Raw genomic sequence first — 18164 nt, 5'->3', positions numbered from 1 at the left:
GGCTGTTGGCAGCCGTGCTGCGGGGGGCAGCAGCGGGACCGAAGCGGGTGGCCGTGCGGAGCTGGGCCGTGGGGCGGGAGGCGTTGCGCGGGGACCGTAGCGTTTGTGTCGGGTCAGTCGCCGCCGGCAGGCCTGGCGCTTGCACCTTCAGCCCCTGCGCCGGGCCGGTGGTGGCTTGGCCAGCTGTTTCCTAGTGGGCATGGAGGTGAAGGTCAGTGTGTGTTAGTTGTCCCCTTAGGCGTAGTTGCTTGGTGTTACGCTGCAGCTCCAGGTGTCTCTGTGACCAAGATCCGTGAGGGTTCCTGAAGAGCCTACCCAGGCCTGACCCGAGGCCTTCCTCCTGCCTCTGCCAGCCCCCTCATCCCCACCAGAGCCTCTGGGGAGTGCTCTTCTGCCCTTGGCCTTAGCTCTGTGCAGCAGAGTCCAGCCCTTCAAAGCCTGAAAGGGGGGTTTGGGAGATGCACATCTTGTATCGCTCTGGTTTGAGTAGGTTTTGCAGTGGGACAGCAAGTGGAAATGTAGTTCCTGGTAGAGGCATAGGCCTTAAATTGATTTATATCTCTTACTGGTTATTATAGAAGCTTTTGTTGATTAAGTCAGGTTTTTTTAGAATCATCGAATGGTTTGGGTTGGAAGGGACCTTAAAGATCATCTAGTTCCAACCCCCCTGCCATGGGCAGGGACACCCTCCACTAGACCAGGTTGCCCAAAGCCCCATCCAACCTGGCCTTGGATACTTCCAGGGATGGAGCCTCCACAGCCTTACCTCAATGTAAGCTGGTATTGCTATCCAGTCACTCTTATCCTCTTCTGCTCCCTTTCTCTTACCTGAATGTTTATGAGACTCCACAACGTAACAGTCTGGGGAGCTGAGCTGAGGGAGTCGCTCTGTAGCAGCTTTAACCACAGACACTGCCGCTGTTGTTCTTTCCTTTCTGTCCTGCCTGTAGTTTCTCAGCCCCTGTCTTGCCCCACTTCTGCAATCACTGGCACTTTTGCTGAGCCATTTACAAGAACATCTAGCCTAGCCAGCATTAATCTAGCCTTTGGGCATTAATGCTGACTTAAACTGGCTTACAGTGACTGTGGCAGAATGGCATAAGACACCCTAAAACATTGCTCCTATATATCAGGATTTAAAGCACAATGTATCTTTGTGAAAATAGAAGCTGGAGCAATACCATGTTTTATCATCAGCTCATCCCAGGGCCCGGCATAGATTGTTGGTTCTTACAGCCACACGGCACTTCTGGAAATGCTGTCTTAGTGATACGCATCTGTAGTTCTGTTGTGATTCCCTTCAGTCCTGCTTTGTTTTGTCATGTGGAAAAGAAACATTTTTTAAAAATCAGAAAGTAGTGTAGAAGTGAAAGTGCAAGTCACTAATCCGATCTCACTGTCCTTATTTTGACAAGGGAATAGCTGTGATTTAGTGTCAGACATTTAGCAAGCTGTGCCATTATGTTGCTGAGAACTACATCTATTCTTCCTGCTATTAATAGCCACACAAAATCTCTGTTTGAAGGCAGCACAGGCTGTAGGTCAGGGCTGGTTTTAGGTGTGCAGCTGCCTGGCAAGCAACACGGAATGACAACTACTAAAAAAAGGACTTCATATTTGTGAAGTCTGGGGAGAAAATTTTGCATGCCAAAAACTATAGGGAGAAATAAAATGTGAAACAATGGAATTAAAATAGCAGGTAATAGTTTGGGTTTTTTCTGCCTTCCAGATTTGGCACCTGCAAATTCCAGATATCCTCGTGGACAGTGTCATTGGTAATGGCCAAGTGATGGGCAAAATTCTGGACCAGAGAAATCAAAGACAAGGCAAGGTTTGGAAATGTTAGTGGAGTCTGGGAAGGCATTGATAAAAAATGTTGTTTCTAGGTGCATTCAAAAAAGGAGTGTGACAATCAGTGAATTGTAATAGAAATAGAAGAAGAGGTTTTGAGTCCAAGTCAAGAAGAGAGAAGTTTCTGGGGAAGAGCAGAAGTTGAAAATGATGTCATTTTGTGGTGGGAGTACTGCGTAAAGTGATCTGTACTGCTAGAGTCCATGGCATTCATCTGATGTTCTCCCTCTGCTTATCTGTTGACTAAAGTGCATCTCTTGAAGTTGGCAGATGGTAAAACATCTTTGTTCTTCCGATCAGAAAATTTATACTGGAAGAAGTCTGTGACTTCAGTGACAGCTGCTGTTGTAGGTCTCAGACTCAAAGCCGCAACGATTCTGGCACTGTGTGGGATGCTGCTTCTACAACATCAGTCTAGAAAACATACTGAAGTTCTTATCAGAAACCCCCTTGATTGCATTTTTTGCCTTACAGTTCCCATCTCTCTCCATTTGAACTCTGGTTTTGGTTGGGGATGTGTGTATGTATATTTGTTGCACTTCATTGTTCTGTCAAGCACAAATAAAGTTTTTGTTTCCCACTTGATAAAAATACTATTTCCTGCACTCTCGTAGACTTCAAACTTGCTAAAATATGCTGAAGAATGTCTTGAAGACTTAGTGCTCAGGGATCAGCAACGCGTGTGCAAAATGTAGCTTACAGCATCGGCTGTTCAGTAGAGCAGAAACCCTAGGACAGCAAAAATACTCACAGTTTTGTTGGCATATCTTATATCTCTATAAAAGTTTTCTAAAAGCTGAATCCTCTGTGATCCACCAAGCCAAATCAAAATTTTAGGCTCACAATTCAAGTTACAGAACATATGTATGCTGTTTAACAGTCCTCCAGCATAAACATACTATATGTTTCAGTGCTTTCATCAGTAGTGCTTGACTTCGCATTCTGTGACTGTTAATTAGCATTGTTCTCCACTTTTTAAACTTTGCATTGTGATCCTTGCTGTCCTTACAATCACAGCTTTGTGCAAACATAATGCTCATTTTGTTCCCGCTGAACTAGCAAAGTCCTGAATTTCCTGTCTTTGCAGGAGACCTGTAAAAACATACAAGGAAACAACACTTTATCATCTTCATAATATATTTTCTTGAGGATACTCTTCTAAGACATAGAATGTCCATGCTGTGGCCAAAGGAGTAGTATATCCCAGATACCTGTACATGTAGTTTCCTTGTGGTGTCGAAGACAGCGTAGCCACAGAAGCACAGAGCTAAAAGCAATGGGTGAAATCTGCCTGGGACCTTGTCAGGAGCCTCCATGGATTGCACTCCCTGCTGCTGTGGCAATGCTGTCACTAGGTCACCCGGCTAGTAGTGTCCCAGCTAATCCAAAACTAGCTCAAGCATCTCTGCAAGCTGTGGTGTTGGCTGCGCGATGAACCTGCCAGTAGAAACAAAACACAATGTGGGAACCATGTAGCAGATGATGTGTTTTGTGTTTGAGTAATACGCATACTCGCTTGTGTTATGTGTGCTTTCATTATAGGTTTTATTAACTTTAATCTTAGCAAAAAGTCATTTAACACAAGCACCTTTCATAATCAGTGAAGATATGCTTTGATACTCAGATATATAAGATCATCTAAATTCCAGATTTATGTTGTATTCATGAAGAGGAATTGCAAAGTTCTTTTTTACCTTTAGAGCAAAATTTGACATTAGTCCTTAGAGATCCCTATTCTTGCACAGTTCTAATTCAGATTGAGGTTCTCTTTGAGTGTCATATTGCAATTGCTGGATATCAACTTAAGGGATTTAAATGATGACATCCTATTTAATTTTTTGTTTTAAGTGAGCAACCTTAGTTACGCTACACATCAGAGCAATGTTATTTGTCGATACAATGGATTTGACTGTAATAGTTTTGTTTTAAAAATGAACTGCATGTCATGCCCAGATGAAACCAGGTCAGATAAGAAACTTTCATCTTTTTAAGAAATATAATTTTATCAGATTTCAGTTGCTACTTTTCAATAATACTGAATTCTGTGTCTTCCATCTTACAAACAAAACTGTGAGGCTTCAAAATTAAATGGTAGCAGAGTGTTCAGTTTTGTGATAAGTATCTGCATCAGTAAGAATTGAAAGAGAGACCAATGACATTTTTTTTCCACTAGTCTAGTCAGATCTCTTCTGTTGAATTGGAGGTTTTACAATGGCTTGCTTTGGTAGGCTTTGTTTTAACGGGCTGTTAGGACAGCATCTATTCAGCAGCTGGCTGGTTAGACATAGGACTCGGTAACTTAGGAAACACTACTGAGCCTTTTTCTCTCTAATTTTTCTCATAGGCATAATTAAAGCAGTGAAGAGAAACTGAAGGAAGGAAGGATTACATGTCTTACTGATTAGAACTGTTTCTGAAGTATTTGGACACACTACGTATATGTATAGTAAAATCTAAAAAGGTAGGATATCTTCTTTTTCTGTTTTATTTAGAAAACCTCATAACTTAGGAAAACCTCTTTCACAAGTCTCAGTGGGGTTACAAAAGTAATTTTGTATTTTAAGGAGGAATGTGAAGCCTAAAACATATTCTTTTAAGTGAGTTCTGTGGAGTCTTACCAAATTCTGCTGGGCTTTTCATGATAGGATTTTGATGAAGGCAGATTGCTTGTTAGTTCTTCACAAAGCTTCCAAATCCATTTAAAGGCTACTCAGTTTTATAAAATAGACTATGTAGGAGAAGAGAGTAGCCCCTCATGATTTCAGGGTTAGCTGCAGTTTTGGCCTCTTTATCTTCCCAAATATTAAGTATTTCTCTAGGCATGTGGAGATTTCATGCTGTTGCCTCTGGAATGGAAGTCTACAAAGAGTAGAGAATCTTAACCTTTTTTTTTTTTCCACTATGAAAGCAACACATTAAGTGCAGTTCTTAAGTACAAAATCTGCTGGCTGAAAGTACCACAGCAATTGTCTGTAAGGACGTACAGAAGGCATTAAAATGGGAAGCAAACATTTGTATTTGAATTTCTATGATTTTTCTACTTCAGGTAGCATTCAAGTAAATAGAAACTGTATGTTTCACAGTGGCTGCTAGAACTATGTTCAAAGCAGAGTTCAGAACAAGTGCGGCTCAATTGTCTGCTAAAGTCTTTGCTTTCAGAATTCAGAGAATCTTGACATAAAGTTGGGATTCTGACATCCAGCAGTACAATCCCCAAAATCTCACTTAAATTTTTAAGTCTCCAAAGTATGTAAGTGTTTGCATTCTCATCTGTGAACTTCTTTCACATTAAGTTCTCTATATTTCTAGAATTGCTTCCAGGTCTTTTTGTGGATCTAGCTATACAGATTCATGACAAATACTGCTTTATTTCTCTGTGTTGTTTTAATAGGTTGAAAGGGTTTGGAGAGCATGGGTTATGATATTGAGCGTTTCGTTGGCTACGTTAATGAAGGGCTATTATGCTCCATCTGCCGCGATGTGTTAGAAGATCCATTACAGGCTCCTTGTGAACACGCTTTCTGTACTGCTTGTATACATGGATGGCTTGTTCATCACAGTAACTGCCCTGAAGACAGACAAATGATTGATGTATCTTTGCTACGACCTCTCTACAGGTATACAATAATCTTGCTGTATGTTGAAATTACGCTAATTTCTCAACTTTGCTTGCACAGCTTCATCGCTTGTCATTTACTGTCACTCAAATTGTCTTTATCCAATATGCCTGTAGCAGAAACCAATCACTTGCATGAAAGTGTTAGCGTTTTCTATTTATTATAACTCACTTCCAAGGTATTAAGATTTCAAAATGGAAAGAATGTTTAGTTTGTTCTCCATGTTTTTATATCTTGGATGCTGATTCTAGATATCTGTCTGGATATTATTCTGAATGTCTTCTACAGCACCAGAACTTTCCCATACTTTTTTAGAGAAAGCAGGCAAAGCAACTCTTGACCACAGTCACTAAACACTATATCTTTTGTTTTTCATTTCAGTCTTACCTAATACTGTAGCAGGATTTGTAAAGAATAATCACTCTAGATATGAACCCAACTTCTCACTTTCGTATCCTTTTTTAAAAAGGTCTTTAGCCATAAGAACATCTGTCTTGAGCCACCTTGTCATGTAAAGCAGGTTGTTTTCACAAGTGTCTTCCGTAATTCCTTGCCAGCACACAGTTTCATCAGGAGATGCTGCTTGCTGTTTAACCCCTGCATTGTCTCATCTTGCTCAGATTAACAGTTATGGTGCGTTTAAAACCTTCAGCCACAGATGTTAAATTAACTCCATTAGTACTCCCAGTATTTTTGTCACTAATGAGATTTTATTGTGTGGAAAGTTGAAGTCTAGTGTAGACAGAACCCTAGAGTTTAATTTATGGATTATTTTGTCTGTACTCACTGTAGTCACTTTGGTTTGGCATGTTTAGAAATGCAAAACTTAAATGACAAATGAGTAGCCCTAGTAGATTTGCTATTGGTAATATTTGCTAAGCTAGTGAAAGGTCACAGTTAAAAATCTATTCAAAAATAAAGATTTCATTTGCACATTTAATTTTGGAGACTGAATTTTCCATTAACATTGTTTCTTTTAAGCCTGTTCTTTTCCAATATGGTCACTTGAATTAAAAAAAAAAAATTAAACTGATCATTTACAGTTTTTCCTGATGGAGATTAGAATCTTACTTTCTTTTCCCAAAAACTGAAAATATAAATTTTTCAATAGTGTTCCCAGATTTAAGAACAAATTAATTTTTATTTTTTTTTGCTCATAGATATATGAAAAATGATTTAAACCGTCTTCAGCTACATTGCAAAAACAGAGACTATGGTTGTGAAATGGTTTGTTCTCTGGAGTCTATAGACAGGCATGAAAGGGAGTGTGAGTACAGTCAGATACCTTGCTCCAATGCTGGTGAGTAACATTCAAAGAAGTTGAATCCTTTATATTCAGGAAACATGTGTTTGTCATCTTTCTGTCAACAGAATGGCTATAAAGGCTGTTACTTCCAAACAGAAATTCAAAGCCTTAGCATGATCTGCTCTTTACAGCAGTCTTTTTGAATAAAATTTGTAATTTTGTAATTTTTTGGTATGGTTTGTTGGCAAGTTTCATTGCTTTATTGTTTCAGTTTTCCTACATCTATTTTACCTTCAAATGAAATGAAAGGAGCTATAGTATACATTGTATCAAACAGTGACTCAAAGATGAAAAATAAAGACTATAAACTTCAAAGTTTAGAGTGTTAAATGTAGCAATAGTTTATATAGTGTTCGGTTTTTGTTCTGCACATTTTACACTGCAGACTTGTAAAGTTTTTATCCTAGAATCTCTGTGGAAATGTTTCTATTTTTGCATCAGATATTGAATGTTCATAAACAAATGTTCTTATTTATGTGGTCTAGTCTGTTACACACAGGACCAAGCAATGTTCAGGAAACAAGATTACATTCCGTCTTACCCACAGTTTTACTATGTGTTCTTGAACCTTTTTTCCTAAATTTGATATATAATGGGTTTTTTTGCACATGTGCATTCTTCAGTTCCAGTCATTGCAATCTGTGGTAGAAGTGCAGGCAAGCTACTAGAGTCTTAGCTTGGCATCAGTGCTGTCATCACTGAAGTTGCTTTAATACCAGACCAGTGGCCAAGAACTTCACAGAAAATACCTACTTTTTAATATGTATTTTCAGTTAATGGATAAATATATTAATAAGACTTTTTAAGGGTGTTTTATTACAAGTATGTGTATTAGAACTATCGCATTTCGTATTCTAAAGAAATCACTCTTTTTCATTGCTTTAACAGATTGACGGTTGCTTAGCTCAAGATATTGCAGCTTGTTTGCTTGAGTGTTTTCATTTGGAGTTAATTAAAATGCTTTTGTTAGTTGTAAATGACTGGCTTACCTTACTGTTCCCTGTTCAGGTTGTACGGTTCAGATTGAACGACGTAACTTAGACGGTCACCTGGCAGTGTGTGAATATCGGAGCCGTGAATGCCCCAACGGTTGTGGTTACACCATTCTCAGTGCAGAAGACACGCAGCATAATTGTGTAGCAGAGCTAAGAACCGAGCTAGAACTACTTCGGTACAAATCTTCTGTTTCTTTGATGTTTGTGTTAGTCTGGGCCTAAAATCACTGCATAAAGCACTTCAAATACTAGCATTGGATTCCGGTATGTGTTAAATAGTCTGTTAATTACTTGATACTAATGAGCCAGAGTATTATTATGTGTCAGCATAGACTTTAAATTCTTACTGGTTTGATTTTTTTGCTGGGGTTTTTTTTTTGGTCCAAGTTATTATAAATCCTAAAATACCATTGCTTGCAGTTGAACGAAACTGTGAGTTGACTGTATAAAAATGACAAAATACCTAACAAGAACTGGGCCGAAGTTAGCAATTTCATTTTTTCCATTGGCCTGATACAGACCCAAAGTGACATTATTTAATAATTATATTTAGTTTATACTTTTACAGATCTCAAAGATAAAAATCTCTAATCTCTAATTATTTTGGCAGATAGAGACGGGTAGATTAAACCTCTGAGGATCTAATTTTCAAATTTGATTAAAATACTGACAGATTAATGACAGTTGGTGAATATGACTCTTATTACCGGCATCCTCTTTTTCCTCTTACATATTTCTGTAGCTTTCCCTTGCTATGATATTCCAGTTGGACTGTTTTGGGGTTTTTTTTCCATGCTTCTTCCTGTTTCTATCTTTGAACTCCCTAAGCCTTGTGCTCTTGAACATTGCTGTGAAGTCAGGCTCAAATCTGTTTTAAATGCATTGAGAGACAAAGGATTCTGCTACCTAGTTTCTGAACTCAAAAGGCTGTTACTAAAGCTGTAGTAACAGCTAGGTTTTGGCTGTATCTCTGTGGGTCATTAGGCTATAATAGTTTACTGCATACTATCACTTCGTGTCCACCATAAAAGTAACAAAATTACATGTTTAGCACTATTATAGTATTCACACTTTTTATCTTTACTACCTATGCTTAGTAATACTAAGCAAGCACATACTATAAGTAAAAGGCAGTAAATCATTTAAAAAGTCATGAATACATGGTCTTGAGCTCATAGAATTATTTCAGGAATATAATACGGTTGTCTCCTGTATAGGCTGTCTGTGGTCGCTTCAGTGCCCTCTGGGCACAATGCACTTTTTTTTATGCTAGTTTTATTTAAATTAATAAATAGTAGTATCATACCTCTAGAGAGGTGTCCTGTAGAGTATGATGGGAATCAGATCAGGCTGTTTGGCTGCAAGAAGGCATTTTGGAATTTGAAAATCATGTTTTTTCCGTGCTTGCAAGATCTTACAAGGAGAAATAAACTTTTTAGGTCAGAAATGATCTGCAGAGTGGAGGAGGCAAAACATGAGATGGAGTCAAGGTTAGATTCACAGAGAAGGCATATGGTCCAAAAAGAGAGTATTCTGCAAAATGAAATTGAAGAACTAAAGGTAAATATGATTATTTTATTTTATTTTATTTTCCCCTCTCCTAACAGTGTAGCCTTTTGCTTTTCCCAGTAGTAGTCTCTTAGTTTGTCACTGTAGTCTCATACAGATGAGAATTGCATTAAGTATGGAAAGCAAAAGAGGGGTTAGCACAATGCTTTGCCTCAGTTAATCAGCTCTGTTGAGAAGCAGGCTGAGCTGAGTGCTGTATCCGTGTGGTTTACCTACTTCAAATTCATTTGGAGCTAACCTGATACCCCTGTACGGGGGCTGCATTGTTCTGCGCACACATAGCGTGTCGGCAAATCAGTCTGAAACTCATTTTCAGTGTCTAAACGTAGGGCATGCATCACAAATTTGATGTAATTAAATATCCAGCTCCTTTTTTAGTGCTGTGCAAAGTGGCTTAATTCAGTGCTGACACAGAGCCCTACTGGAGACAGTGGTATTTACATGGTGGTTCAGCTGCGGTCAAGAAATTAAAAAGTTGCCCTGTAAACTTAATCAAGTAACGAGTAAGGCTGTCTTATCTTTTCATTCATCCAGTTCTTACTATATCACAGAACAATGATTTTTAAAGCCCAAAGCAATGCATGTGCTTTATAGTTTACATTTTTGTTTTTACTGGATTTGATGTTAAATCCTTGAAGAATGTATCTGAACATAACCAAACCTTATTTTGTTTGGGGTCTTGAAATACAAAATTTAAGCAGCAACTGGATAAATCCACTGTTTCCTATTATACTTTATAATAAACTTTTTGCACTTTTAGGAAAACTGTTTGGGAATCTTTGAAACCAGACCGTCTCAGTAGGCGAATGCTGGATTGTGTCTCAAATTGTTTACATTTGTTCTGCTGTCCAAAAAAATACCATTTGTGTTGCTTATTCTTTGTAATCCTTCACCTTACGTGCATGGCCTATTCAACTTCATACCATCATCATTAGAAAAAAAGTTTGTTTCTTGCAGTAAATTTGTATTTGCATTTCAGAGTCAGATGTCACGAATGATGTCAGATGTACGCTCTCTGATGGCTGCAGAGAGACAGCACCGTCAAGAGCTGGAGCAGGCAGAGCTGGAAAAACGGGAATTAATGGAGCTGCTGAGGGGGCTGCAGAAGGACTGTCGATTAACTACTACAGAAGGAAGCAGGAAGTCAACAAATTTCCGCCCTCTAGCACGACTAGAGAGTGTAAAACGAAAACCTAGGGAAGTTACAGTTATCTAAACAGAAGTAAGCTCACAAAGCATTTTTTTTCTAATTTCTGTGACCATCTGGCATCTTTTCTACTTTCTATGAATGATTGCTAAACTGTGTATCATTTCTGATTTACTTGCTTTCTTTTTAAATCTAGTTTCCTACTTTATTTCCTCTTGGGGCATAAAAACAAACAGGGGAATTTTCTCTTAGGGAACACTGGGCGTTAAAACCAGTAATTGGCAAACAGATTTTTAGCTAGTGTTTTTATAAAAAGGGGGAAGGAGACTTGATTTGTTATCTCTTGAGTGCTTCGTGTACAGGAGTCTTTCAAGCCTGAAAGCTAGAGCCTTTTCAAGTCAAAGATACTTAAAGGTTGTTTCCTTCCTGGTCTATTATAGTCCATTTAAGTCTAGTTTATGCTTATACTTGAAACAGAAGGAAAATGTGGTCATCAGTAATGACATTTGGGATGTACTTAATTTTGGGAAAAGTTGGTAATAGAATTGAAAGTCAGTAGTAGAAATTAATAGATTTTGTTTGTTTCTAGTCTATAGAAGGTCTGTTTCAAAGGTGGAAATAAAGCACTTTAAATTGTAGTTCTACTGGTATGTAACAGTTTCAGGTGGGGTTGACCTTTACTTTAGAGCTTCTCTAATTTCCCAGGCTGATACACACTTAAGAGACCAATACCAAAGCCCGAGGTAATAGAGTAATCTGAAACCTTTTAAATAGACGTGTGAGTAACCTGGAGGTTGTGGGAGGGGATCTGCATTTTATTCAGAAATTTGAAGCTTTTATATATGAAAGTATCAACTATTTCTACAGGGTTGTTTAAGCTTAAGACCAGCCCATCCGGTACTCAATCTCTTTAAAGCATATATCAATACCTTGAGTATCCTTAATTTTCTTTTGGCAGGTTTAAGGCTACTTGACCGTTAATATCCACAACAGACGAATATTTGCACAGTCAGTTGGACTTCGGACGTCTTTATTAGTACTGAAGTTTGCAACTGTGTAAGAGCTAGGGTTTTATAACAGATCCACAAATACTGAATCAAGGGGGCATTTATCTGTAAGGACTACATGAGAAATCTGTATGGTTCAAAGACTTTTCTCTCAACTTCTCACACAGCCTGTTCATGTTGCTTTCAGTGCTATAAGTAAGCCATATTCTGTCCCCTGTTGCAGCTCTTCAGTGGAGTAGCTAGGGGAGAACCTGGCCTCTCATGTGCTAAATCAGTTTTGAACTTTCAGGAAAATGCGTGCAGGTGCAACAGTCTGAATCAGCTAATTTTATAGTTTAGAAAGCAAAGACATTGCTGTGCATGCCTTGCTGTCACTCAGAGCAGTGCTTTTACGGCTAATGGCGTAACCAAAGAGAGAGGCAGCAACCTCCTTTAGCACATACGCTACATTATGAAGACTTGCAGTCAGAGCTGTCTTAATTTCAGGCATTAATAATTCCTTTTAACTTGCTGTTTCTTTACTACTGCTGAAGCAGATGTGCACGTGTTCAGGTCTGATGCATATAAAAACTGACAGAAATAACTGTTCTGTAAAAGTTTGTTTTGTTTTGTTTTTTCTGAAAGAAAACATTCATAGGAAGAGTTATGTCCAAATATTTACTTGTTTTCAGTCCTTATATTCTAGATTAAATCAGGCATTGACTGTAGCAGTCTCACCAACTCATGACATAGCACATCTCTTAAGCAGCCATATTTAACAATCTGAACCAGTAAAACAGTTGCTTTAATTTGGGAAGACCTTCATTCACACTAAACATTCAGTGGTCAATTGACATCCATCAGTGTGCGTATTAAAGCTGTAGGTAGAAAGTAAGAATGCTTTTATTATCTTGTGTTCTAAATAAGGAAGCTGTTAGTGTCTGTGCTCTGTGTGACTTGTACTTCAGCATTCACACTAATTTTGAAGCTTCTTGGCACCACCAGATTTCACGCTAATAGAATCGATGTGTTTTCAGGATGTGCTTTTCTGTGTACTGTAACTGCGTGGTTCCGTGATGTGACTTTATCTACTTTGCCTAATGTGAAAGAAGAAAATTCCTTCAAAGTCCTGTAGAACTCGGATGAGCTGGATCATCTTTCCCAAGTTGGAGGGCAATAATGATCACCCAATCTTTTCTGTTCTGACCACAGAAAAAAGCAAGTTATTAGTTCTGTGCTTTCTCCGTAATGGGATCTCTGCATTTGTTTGTGTTAGGAATTTCACCCACTTATTTATGACCAAATTTCTTCTAGTGTAGGAAAGAGGGTTTATTTAATATTTACTTACCATTTGGTCTGCTGTCTGTCCCCTAAGTGACAGACATGAAACGGCGTGAGAAAACGCATCCTAGGTGGTAGGGAAAGACTTTCTGCTGTGCAGCCTGTGTAGCTGCCAGCTCTGGAGAATCTGAACTTCCACTGTTGAAATGCGGCAACACCTTGGGCCCCACTGCTGCTGGCATGACCTGTCATTTGAGTTTTCTTTAGCAGCGAAAAAGCACTTGCCGAGATATTTGAAATGGGCACTTACTAGCTAGAAGAGCTTCAGGTCCCTCCAGTTACTTTAAGCTTAATCCCATTTCTCAGTGTTGATAACTGTTCTGCACTTAAGATTTTCCTCTGCTAATGAACCACTCACAGGGTGGTGTATGCTTAAGGATGGTCATTATTTTACCTTACAATTAACAAGGCTGAAATTAAATAGTCTATTATGTTAATATTTTATCTAGTTTTAGCTTTTCCAGTCTCACGTATTATACAGCTCTTAATAACAGCTAGCAGAAGCAAGGAATTTTTTTCTTTCTTTCAAATAGTCTGTTAATCCTTTTTATAAAAACTAAGGGTCCAAATATTGTAGTAGACTTGGTGTAAGAGAAGACATTCACTTGGAAATGCTACTTCCCTACTCATGATCATATCTTAGGATTATATGAGAGACACTGCTCAGAGTGCATCACCGGCGGGTTCCAGCACTGCATTACTGGTATCTGTGTTCTCAGACTAGGTCACACTTTGATCACTTCCGTTTCCTTGCAAGTAGATCTGTGCTGAGAGCAAGTTGCATTGTTACTCAGGTGGACCAGTAACTGTGCAAGCAGGTGTATTTTTAGTTGCTTCTATTAGTAGCTTCGCAGCTAGAAAAGGGAGAGCAAAGACTGTGAAGCAGGGAGAGTGGAGAGAAAGTGCAGTCTGTCTTCCCTCAGCCCGAGAGCAGTGATCCAGCTGCACCAGCCTGTGCTACCAGCCAGCTTACCAGTGTAAACTGCTGCAATTAATGTAGCATTAGAATTAAAAGGAGATTAAATCTTTAGATACAAGTAGGTGGGTACAAATGTAATAGTACCAAACCTGGGAGATTCACAAACAAAACTCAGAGAGTGGCAGCTGTTAAGTAAAGTATTTGAGACTACAAGGTATGACAAGGAGTTGAGCAAATCCTTATCCTACACTGAGTGAGAAAGAGTAACACTAAGGATGTATTTAAAGAAATTGACATTTTAAAGCAAGTGATGAGTTTGTGTCTGAAAGAAAATCAACATTTATGTATTTATTCTGAAGACCTGAGGCCAGTTACAAAAACGAGTTTCCACAACTGATTTCTCCACTTGAGAGGTCAAATTCAAGACAAAATAGTGTTTCCTCCATTTCCCTCAGCATTAAAGCTGCTTTTAAAACTCCTGTTATCCCACGCTCCTCCCAAGGAAAAAAACTCAGTGGTCAGGGCCAGTGTGCACCATCACTGCTTGGATTACTTTCTTTGGAACGGGAGCGGTAATTTTGGGGAGAGCTTCCAGTAGGAACAGATGAGATTCAACAAAAGGTGTGGAACTAACAGCTATGCATCCGAGTCAGGTGCGGGAGTAGAAAGGAAGAATTTTGCTGGGCTTCCTAATTAAGGTGGCAGTTTTTAGTTAGTATGATTCTAGTACTAGCTTAACAGTCTCATATGAGATAAATTAATTTAACAGCACACGTATACAGGAGTTTCTTGTCAGCACAGAAGGGAATGGAATTACATAGTCAAGTGGAATACTTAATACAGTGACGTATTTCAACTGGCCAAAAGTGGTTGTATCGCGAAAGTTCTATAGTGTTTTTAAGAAGTGTAACGTATTACTAGATCCCAGGTGGCAAACAGTTCCGAAGAGCGATAGCAATGGGTAGCCTTGCAAATAATTACATTTTCCACGTGCTGTCCTCTCAGATGTTTCTGGCATGGTGCTTTTCTACAGCCGTTCTACTTGGAAGTGCTGGATAGTATTTAAAAGGAGCAGTACCAGCCTTGCCTTTCCCCTGTACTGCTTCTTGGATGAAGTATGGTAGGTCAGGGAGATTTTACCACATAGATAGATGCCTTTATAAAAAGACCTACAATTCTATGCAACTTTATATTAACAAATAAACACTGAACTGTCTTCCAGCATTATGGTTCACTGCCAATTTATTTACATTTTCTACCTTTATATACACAAGGATAAAACAGGGCTTAACAGATCTTAATCTCTAGTCTGTAAAAGAAACAGTAACACTATTTGTATCACTTTGCAGTACACTTTGTATAAAAGTTGAACTAATAAAGGATCTATACCATCATCAATGCAGTTTAGTTCACTTCTTCCTCTTACAGAAGTTTGAGCACCCTCTTTATCGGATGAAATAGCCAAATTTAGGTACACTGGCCACGCAGTGCAGGAAGTCATGAAAAAAAACTACAGTTCCAAGGTCAGTGCGCTGGAGTGAGCAAGGCCGTATTTTGCCAAATAGAGGGACTGTATTGCAGTAAACAAGGCAGGCGTTCAGGCCAGCCGTATCCCTTCTCAAGGATTTTTCTCCTGCCTCTCAGCTGGGAGTTTCTGATTGGCACAAGCAGCCTGTTTGAAGGCAAAGAGCTAGCAAAAGCTGAAAACTCCTTGGCTACGAGAGGATGAGAGTCCAGTCCTGCACAGGTGGCAGGGTAATAAATTAGCAAGAAGGGGAAAATTAATTCACTGTCCATCAGCTGAGGGGATCTCATTCCCTACAGTATGCTTTTCATAGCCACTCCGTGAGCCCACGTGGGATAGGAACATGTAAGAACAGGAGCACAAGAGTTGTTCAGAAGCTGTCATCGAGGGATGCATTTGCTTAAACATCTGGACACGGGGCACTCCAGAGCATGACCTAGCTGCATGCACTGCTCTGCATTAACCGCCTCAAGCACTTTCTCTTACCTGGTGGGAGGAGATACGCAGCAGGGGGGAAAAAGGCTGAAAGCTTGCACGTCACAACTACAGAGAGCAGCGCAACAACTTGCAGGTAACCTGCTTATACCCACCCATCTGCATCTGGCCTTCAGCCAGCACAGAATAATGAAGACCGCAGAGCCACGCATTTTGCTCATCAGGCAAGTGTGTGATTCACTCAGCAGTATTTTGACATCGGCATTAGCCGCTGTCAGTGTTCTGGGGTTCCGATCAGGAAACAAAACTTGAAAATATCTTTTTGGGCAGAGTATAAAAAGCAAAATTTAATGCTTGAAGTGTTATTTACTCCTGGTAGGAATCCAGTTTAAAAGAGTAAATCAAATAACTCCAAATTTTAAACAGCATTATTTCAAGTTCAGTTTATCTAAGAAAGGAACCACTTTGCATTGAAGGGTCACAGAACTAAATTCATTTAAAAAAAAAACCCAAAACAAACATGATAGACATATACTTCTTTTTCAAGTTTAACCAAATTTACAGAGCTTGCATACATCAAACAATTTAACCAACCCTTTATTTCCTCCTATTTTGAAAATGACTAGTGTGACATGCCATAGATTTTAAACTTTCAAGACCCAGTACTGAAATATTTACATAGTTATTCCATGCTTGACAGTTTTCTTTACCTTTCATCTCAGATTACCTGATGGAAAACAAATGATTTATATCCCTGCTAGTTTCCAACACAGTAAAGTTTCTAAAAAAAATAAAACAACCTTAAACACATGGTCTAAAGGAACTAGTCAGCTTAAAAAGTATGTATGCAGTGCTCCTTGAAAAAATAGCATTAATACCTGGAATACCTGTGAGAGCTCCACCCAGTTTAGTCATCACAATTGCATTATTAGTAAATTACATCTCCCTGTTACTTTACCATTCAGAAACATTGTTTGGCTTCCAATCCAAATCTTTGTTCCCATTACTTTAAACAATGTTACAACACATGCCTTTGTGAACCAATACCATTCCCTTTAACTGCACACAGTCAATGAACAGAAGTTTACCGCTTTCACAGGTTGTGTCCATTGACTTTGTGCAAACTGATCACCTCTCAAACAGTGGGACGCTGTCCCACAGTCTCCACGCAGAGAAAGTACACGTGATAGGGGCCTTCTGCGGCTCAAATAAAAAAACTACTTAATATAGCCAGGCAGTATAAAGCTAAAAAAAAAAAAATCAATTTAAAGTATTAGCATACTTTTGAAACGCTTAAAATAGGGTGTTAAAGTTTACAATTCTAGGCAGACAAGCTGTTCGAAGTAAGTTAAGATTACATAAAACATTACAACTGGGCCTTATTTAAGATGACAAAGACCCCTTTATAGCACTTTTGTAATGTCAAGAGACCAAAGTGTAAGTGACAAATCGAGCTCAGTTAAGTCTGACAGCAGAGCTCATTTGTAAAAATTGTATATGGCCTTTAGGAAAATTTACCACTCCTCACCCCATCCAAAAATGCACTAAGAGGCTATTGAGAACTGGTGAATTCCATGAAATCCTGTGGAGCTCCCTCCAAGGAACACAACCATGTAGAAAAGCTTACTTCCATCACTGCATTTAATATGAAAATCAATTTAGAGGTGAATCTATTGGTAACATTTCTTTATGAAACTTCTCAAAGTTTTTTCTTTTTGCACTGTATCTCAGTCTAATTACAGAAACAAAAACTCACTCAAATGGAAGGGTCAGCATTACTGCATCACAATGTGGTGGTTCAGTCTACATCCATCTCTACGTCTTTTCCTCAACTATCTAAGTCAGCAGAGAGACAGGCAACTCATTACCCCTCTCTAAGGGTACGGGTAGTTTGCATTTTAACTTCAAAGCACACTCTGTTTCCCAATGAAATAACTCTTGTGCTCCTAATGCATGAGCTGGAGTTGTAAAGTAAATGCTAGAGTGTTATCGTCTTCTCCCTGAAGTCAAAGGCAGATTTTCTACTAATTTTAACAGGTGTGGTGGATTTAAGTGTCTAATCGCATTACCAAAGATGTACAACAAACCCCACATAAATTACATTTACATTTGTATTCTTTCACAGATTAATTTCAGTCAATCTTCAATCACCTGCTACTTCAACTGCTGTCAGATGGACCTCATTCATTAATAACTCAGACTGGCTAAAAAAAAGAAGAAAAAAAAAAAGGCTAATGGCTCTAAACCTGAGAGAAAAAACTAAAATTGCCTTACATATATATATATATATATTTCATTTTCTTGCAGTAATAAGTCACACACGAAACACCTGTACCTTTCTTTTGGCACAATGAGTATTTTAGAAGTCCTTCAAGTCTTAACTCAAAGAGGTTCTTTACTGAGTATTGTCTACTGAAGTCCACAAAAAAAGTTCAAACATTCTTTCAAAAGGAACAAAAAAAATTTACAATTG

At 38.7% G+C, this 18164-nt stretch overlaps 1 protein-coding gene across 7 annotated transcripts; it reads left to right on the top strand.

Moving 5' to 3' along the window:
* Positions 1-98: 98 nt before the first annotated feature.
* On the top strand, positions 99-15125 carry LOC104643102 (RING finger protein 151). 7 transcript variants are annotated; one of them, XM_075743708.1, is made up of 9 exons: positions 99-211; positions 1730-1826; positions 4196-4312; positions 5243-5468; positions 6629-6768; positions 7783-7945; positions 9209-9329; positions 10318-10560; positions 12509-12648. In XM_075743708.1, exons 4-8 carry the CDS (start codon positions 5263-5265, stop codon positions 10552-10554), a joined length of 867 nt encoding a protein of 288 aa, XP_075599823.1. In that variant the 5' UTR covers positions 99-211; positions 1730-1826; positions 4196-4312; positions 5243-5262; the 3' UTR covers positions 10555-10560; positions 12509-12648. The 7 variants fall into 7 exon arrangements, with proteins under 7 accessions (XP_075599823.1, XP_075599818.1, XP_075599820.1 ...); XM_075743703.1 differs by having other exon boundaries at positions 10318-15125; XM_075743705.1 differs by having other exon boundaries at positions 1730-1831; positions 10318-15125.
* Positions 15126-18164: the final 3039 nt, after the last annotated feature.

This window comes from Balearica regulorum, chromosome 2 (genome assembly GCF_011004875.1).
Source record: "Balearica regulorum gibbericeps isolate bBalReg1 chromosome 2, bBalReg1.pri, whole genome shotgun sequence".
NCBI classification, from domain to species: domain Eukaryota; kingdom Metazoa; phylum Chordata; class Aves; order Gruiformes; family Gruidae; genus Balearica; species Balearica regulorum.
The sequence above is the reverse complement of the archived record's forward strand: the minus strand, read 5'-3'. Positions and strand labels throughout refer to the sequence as shown.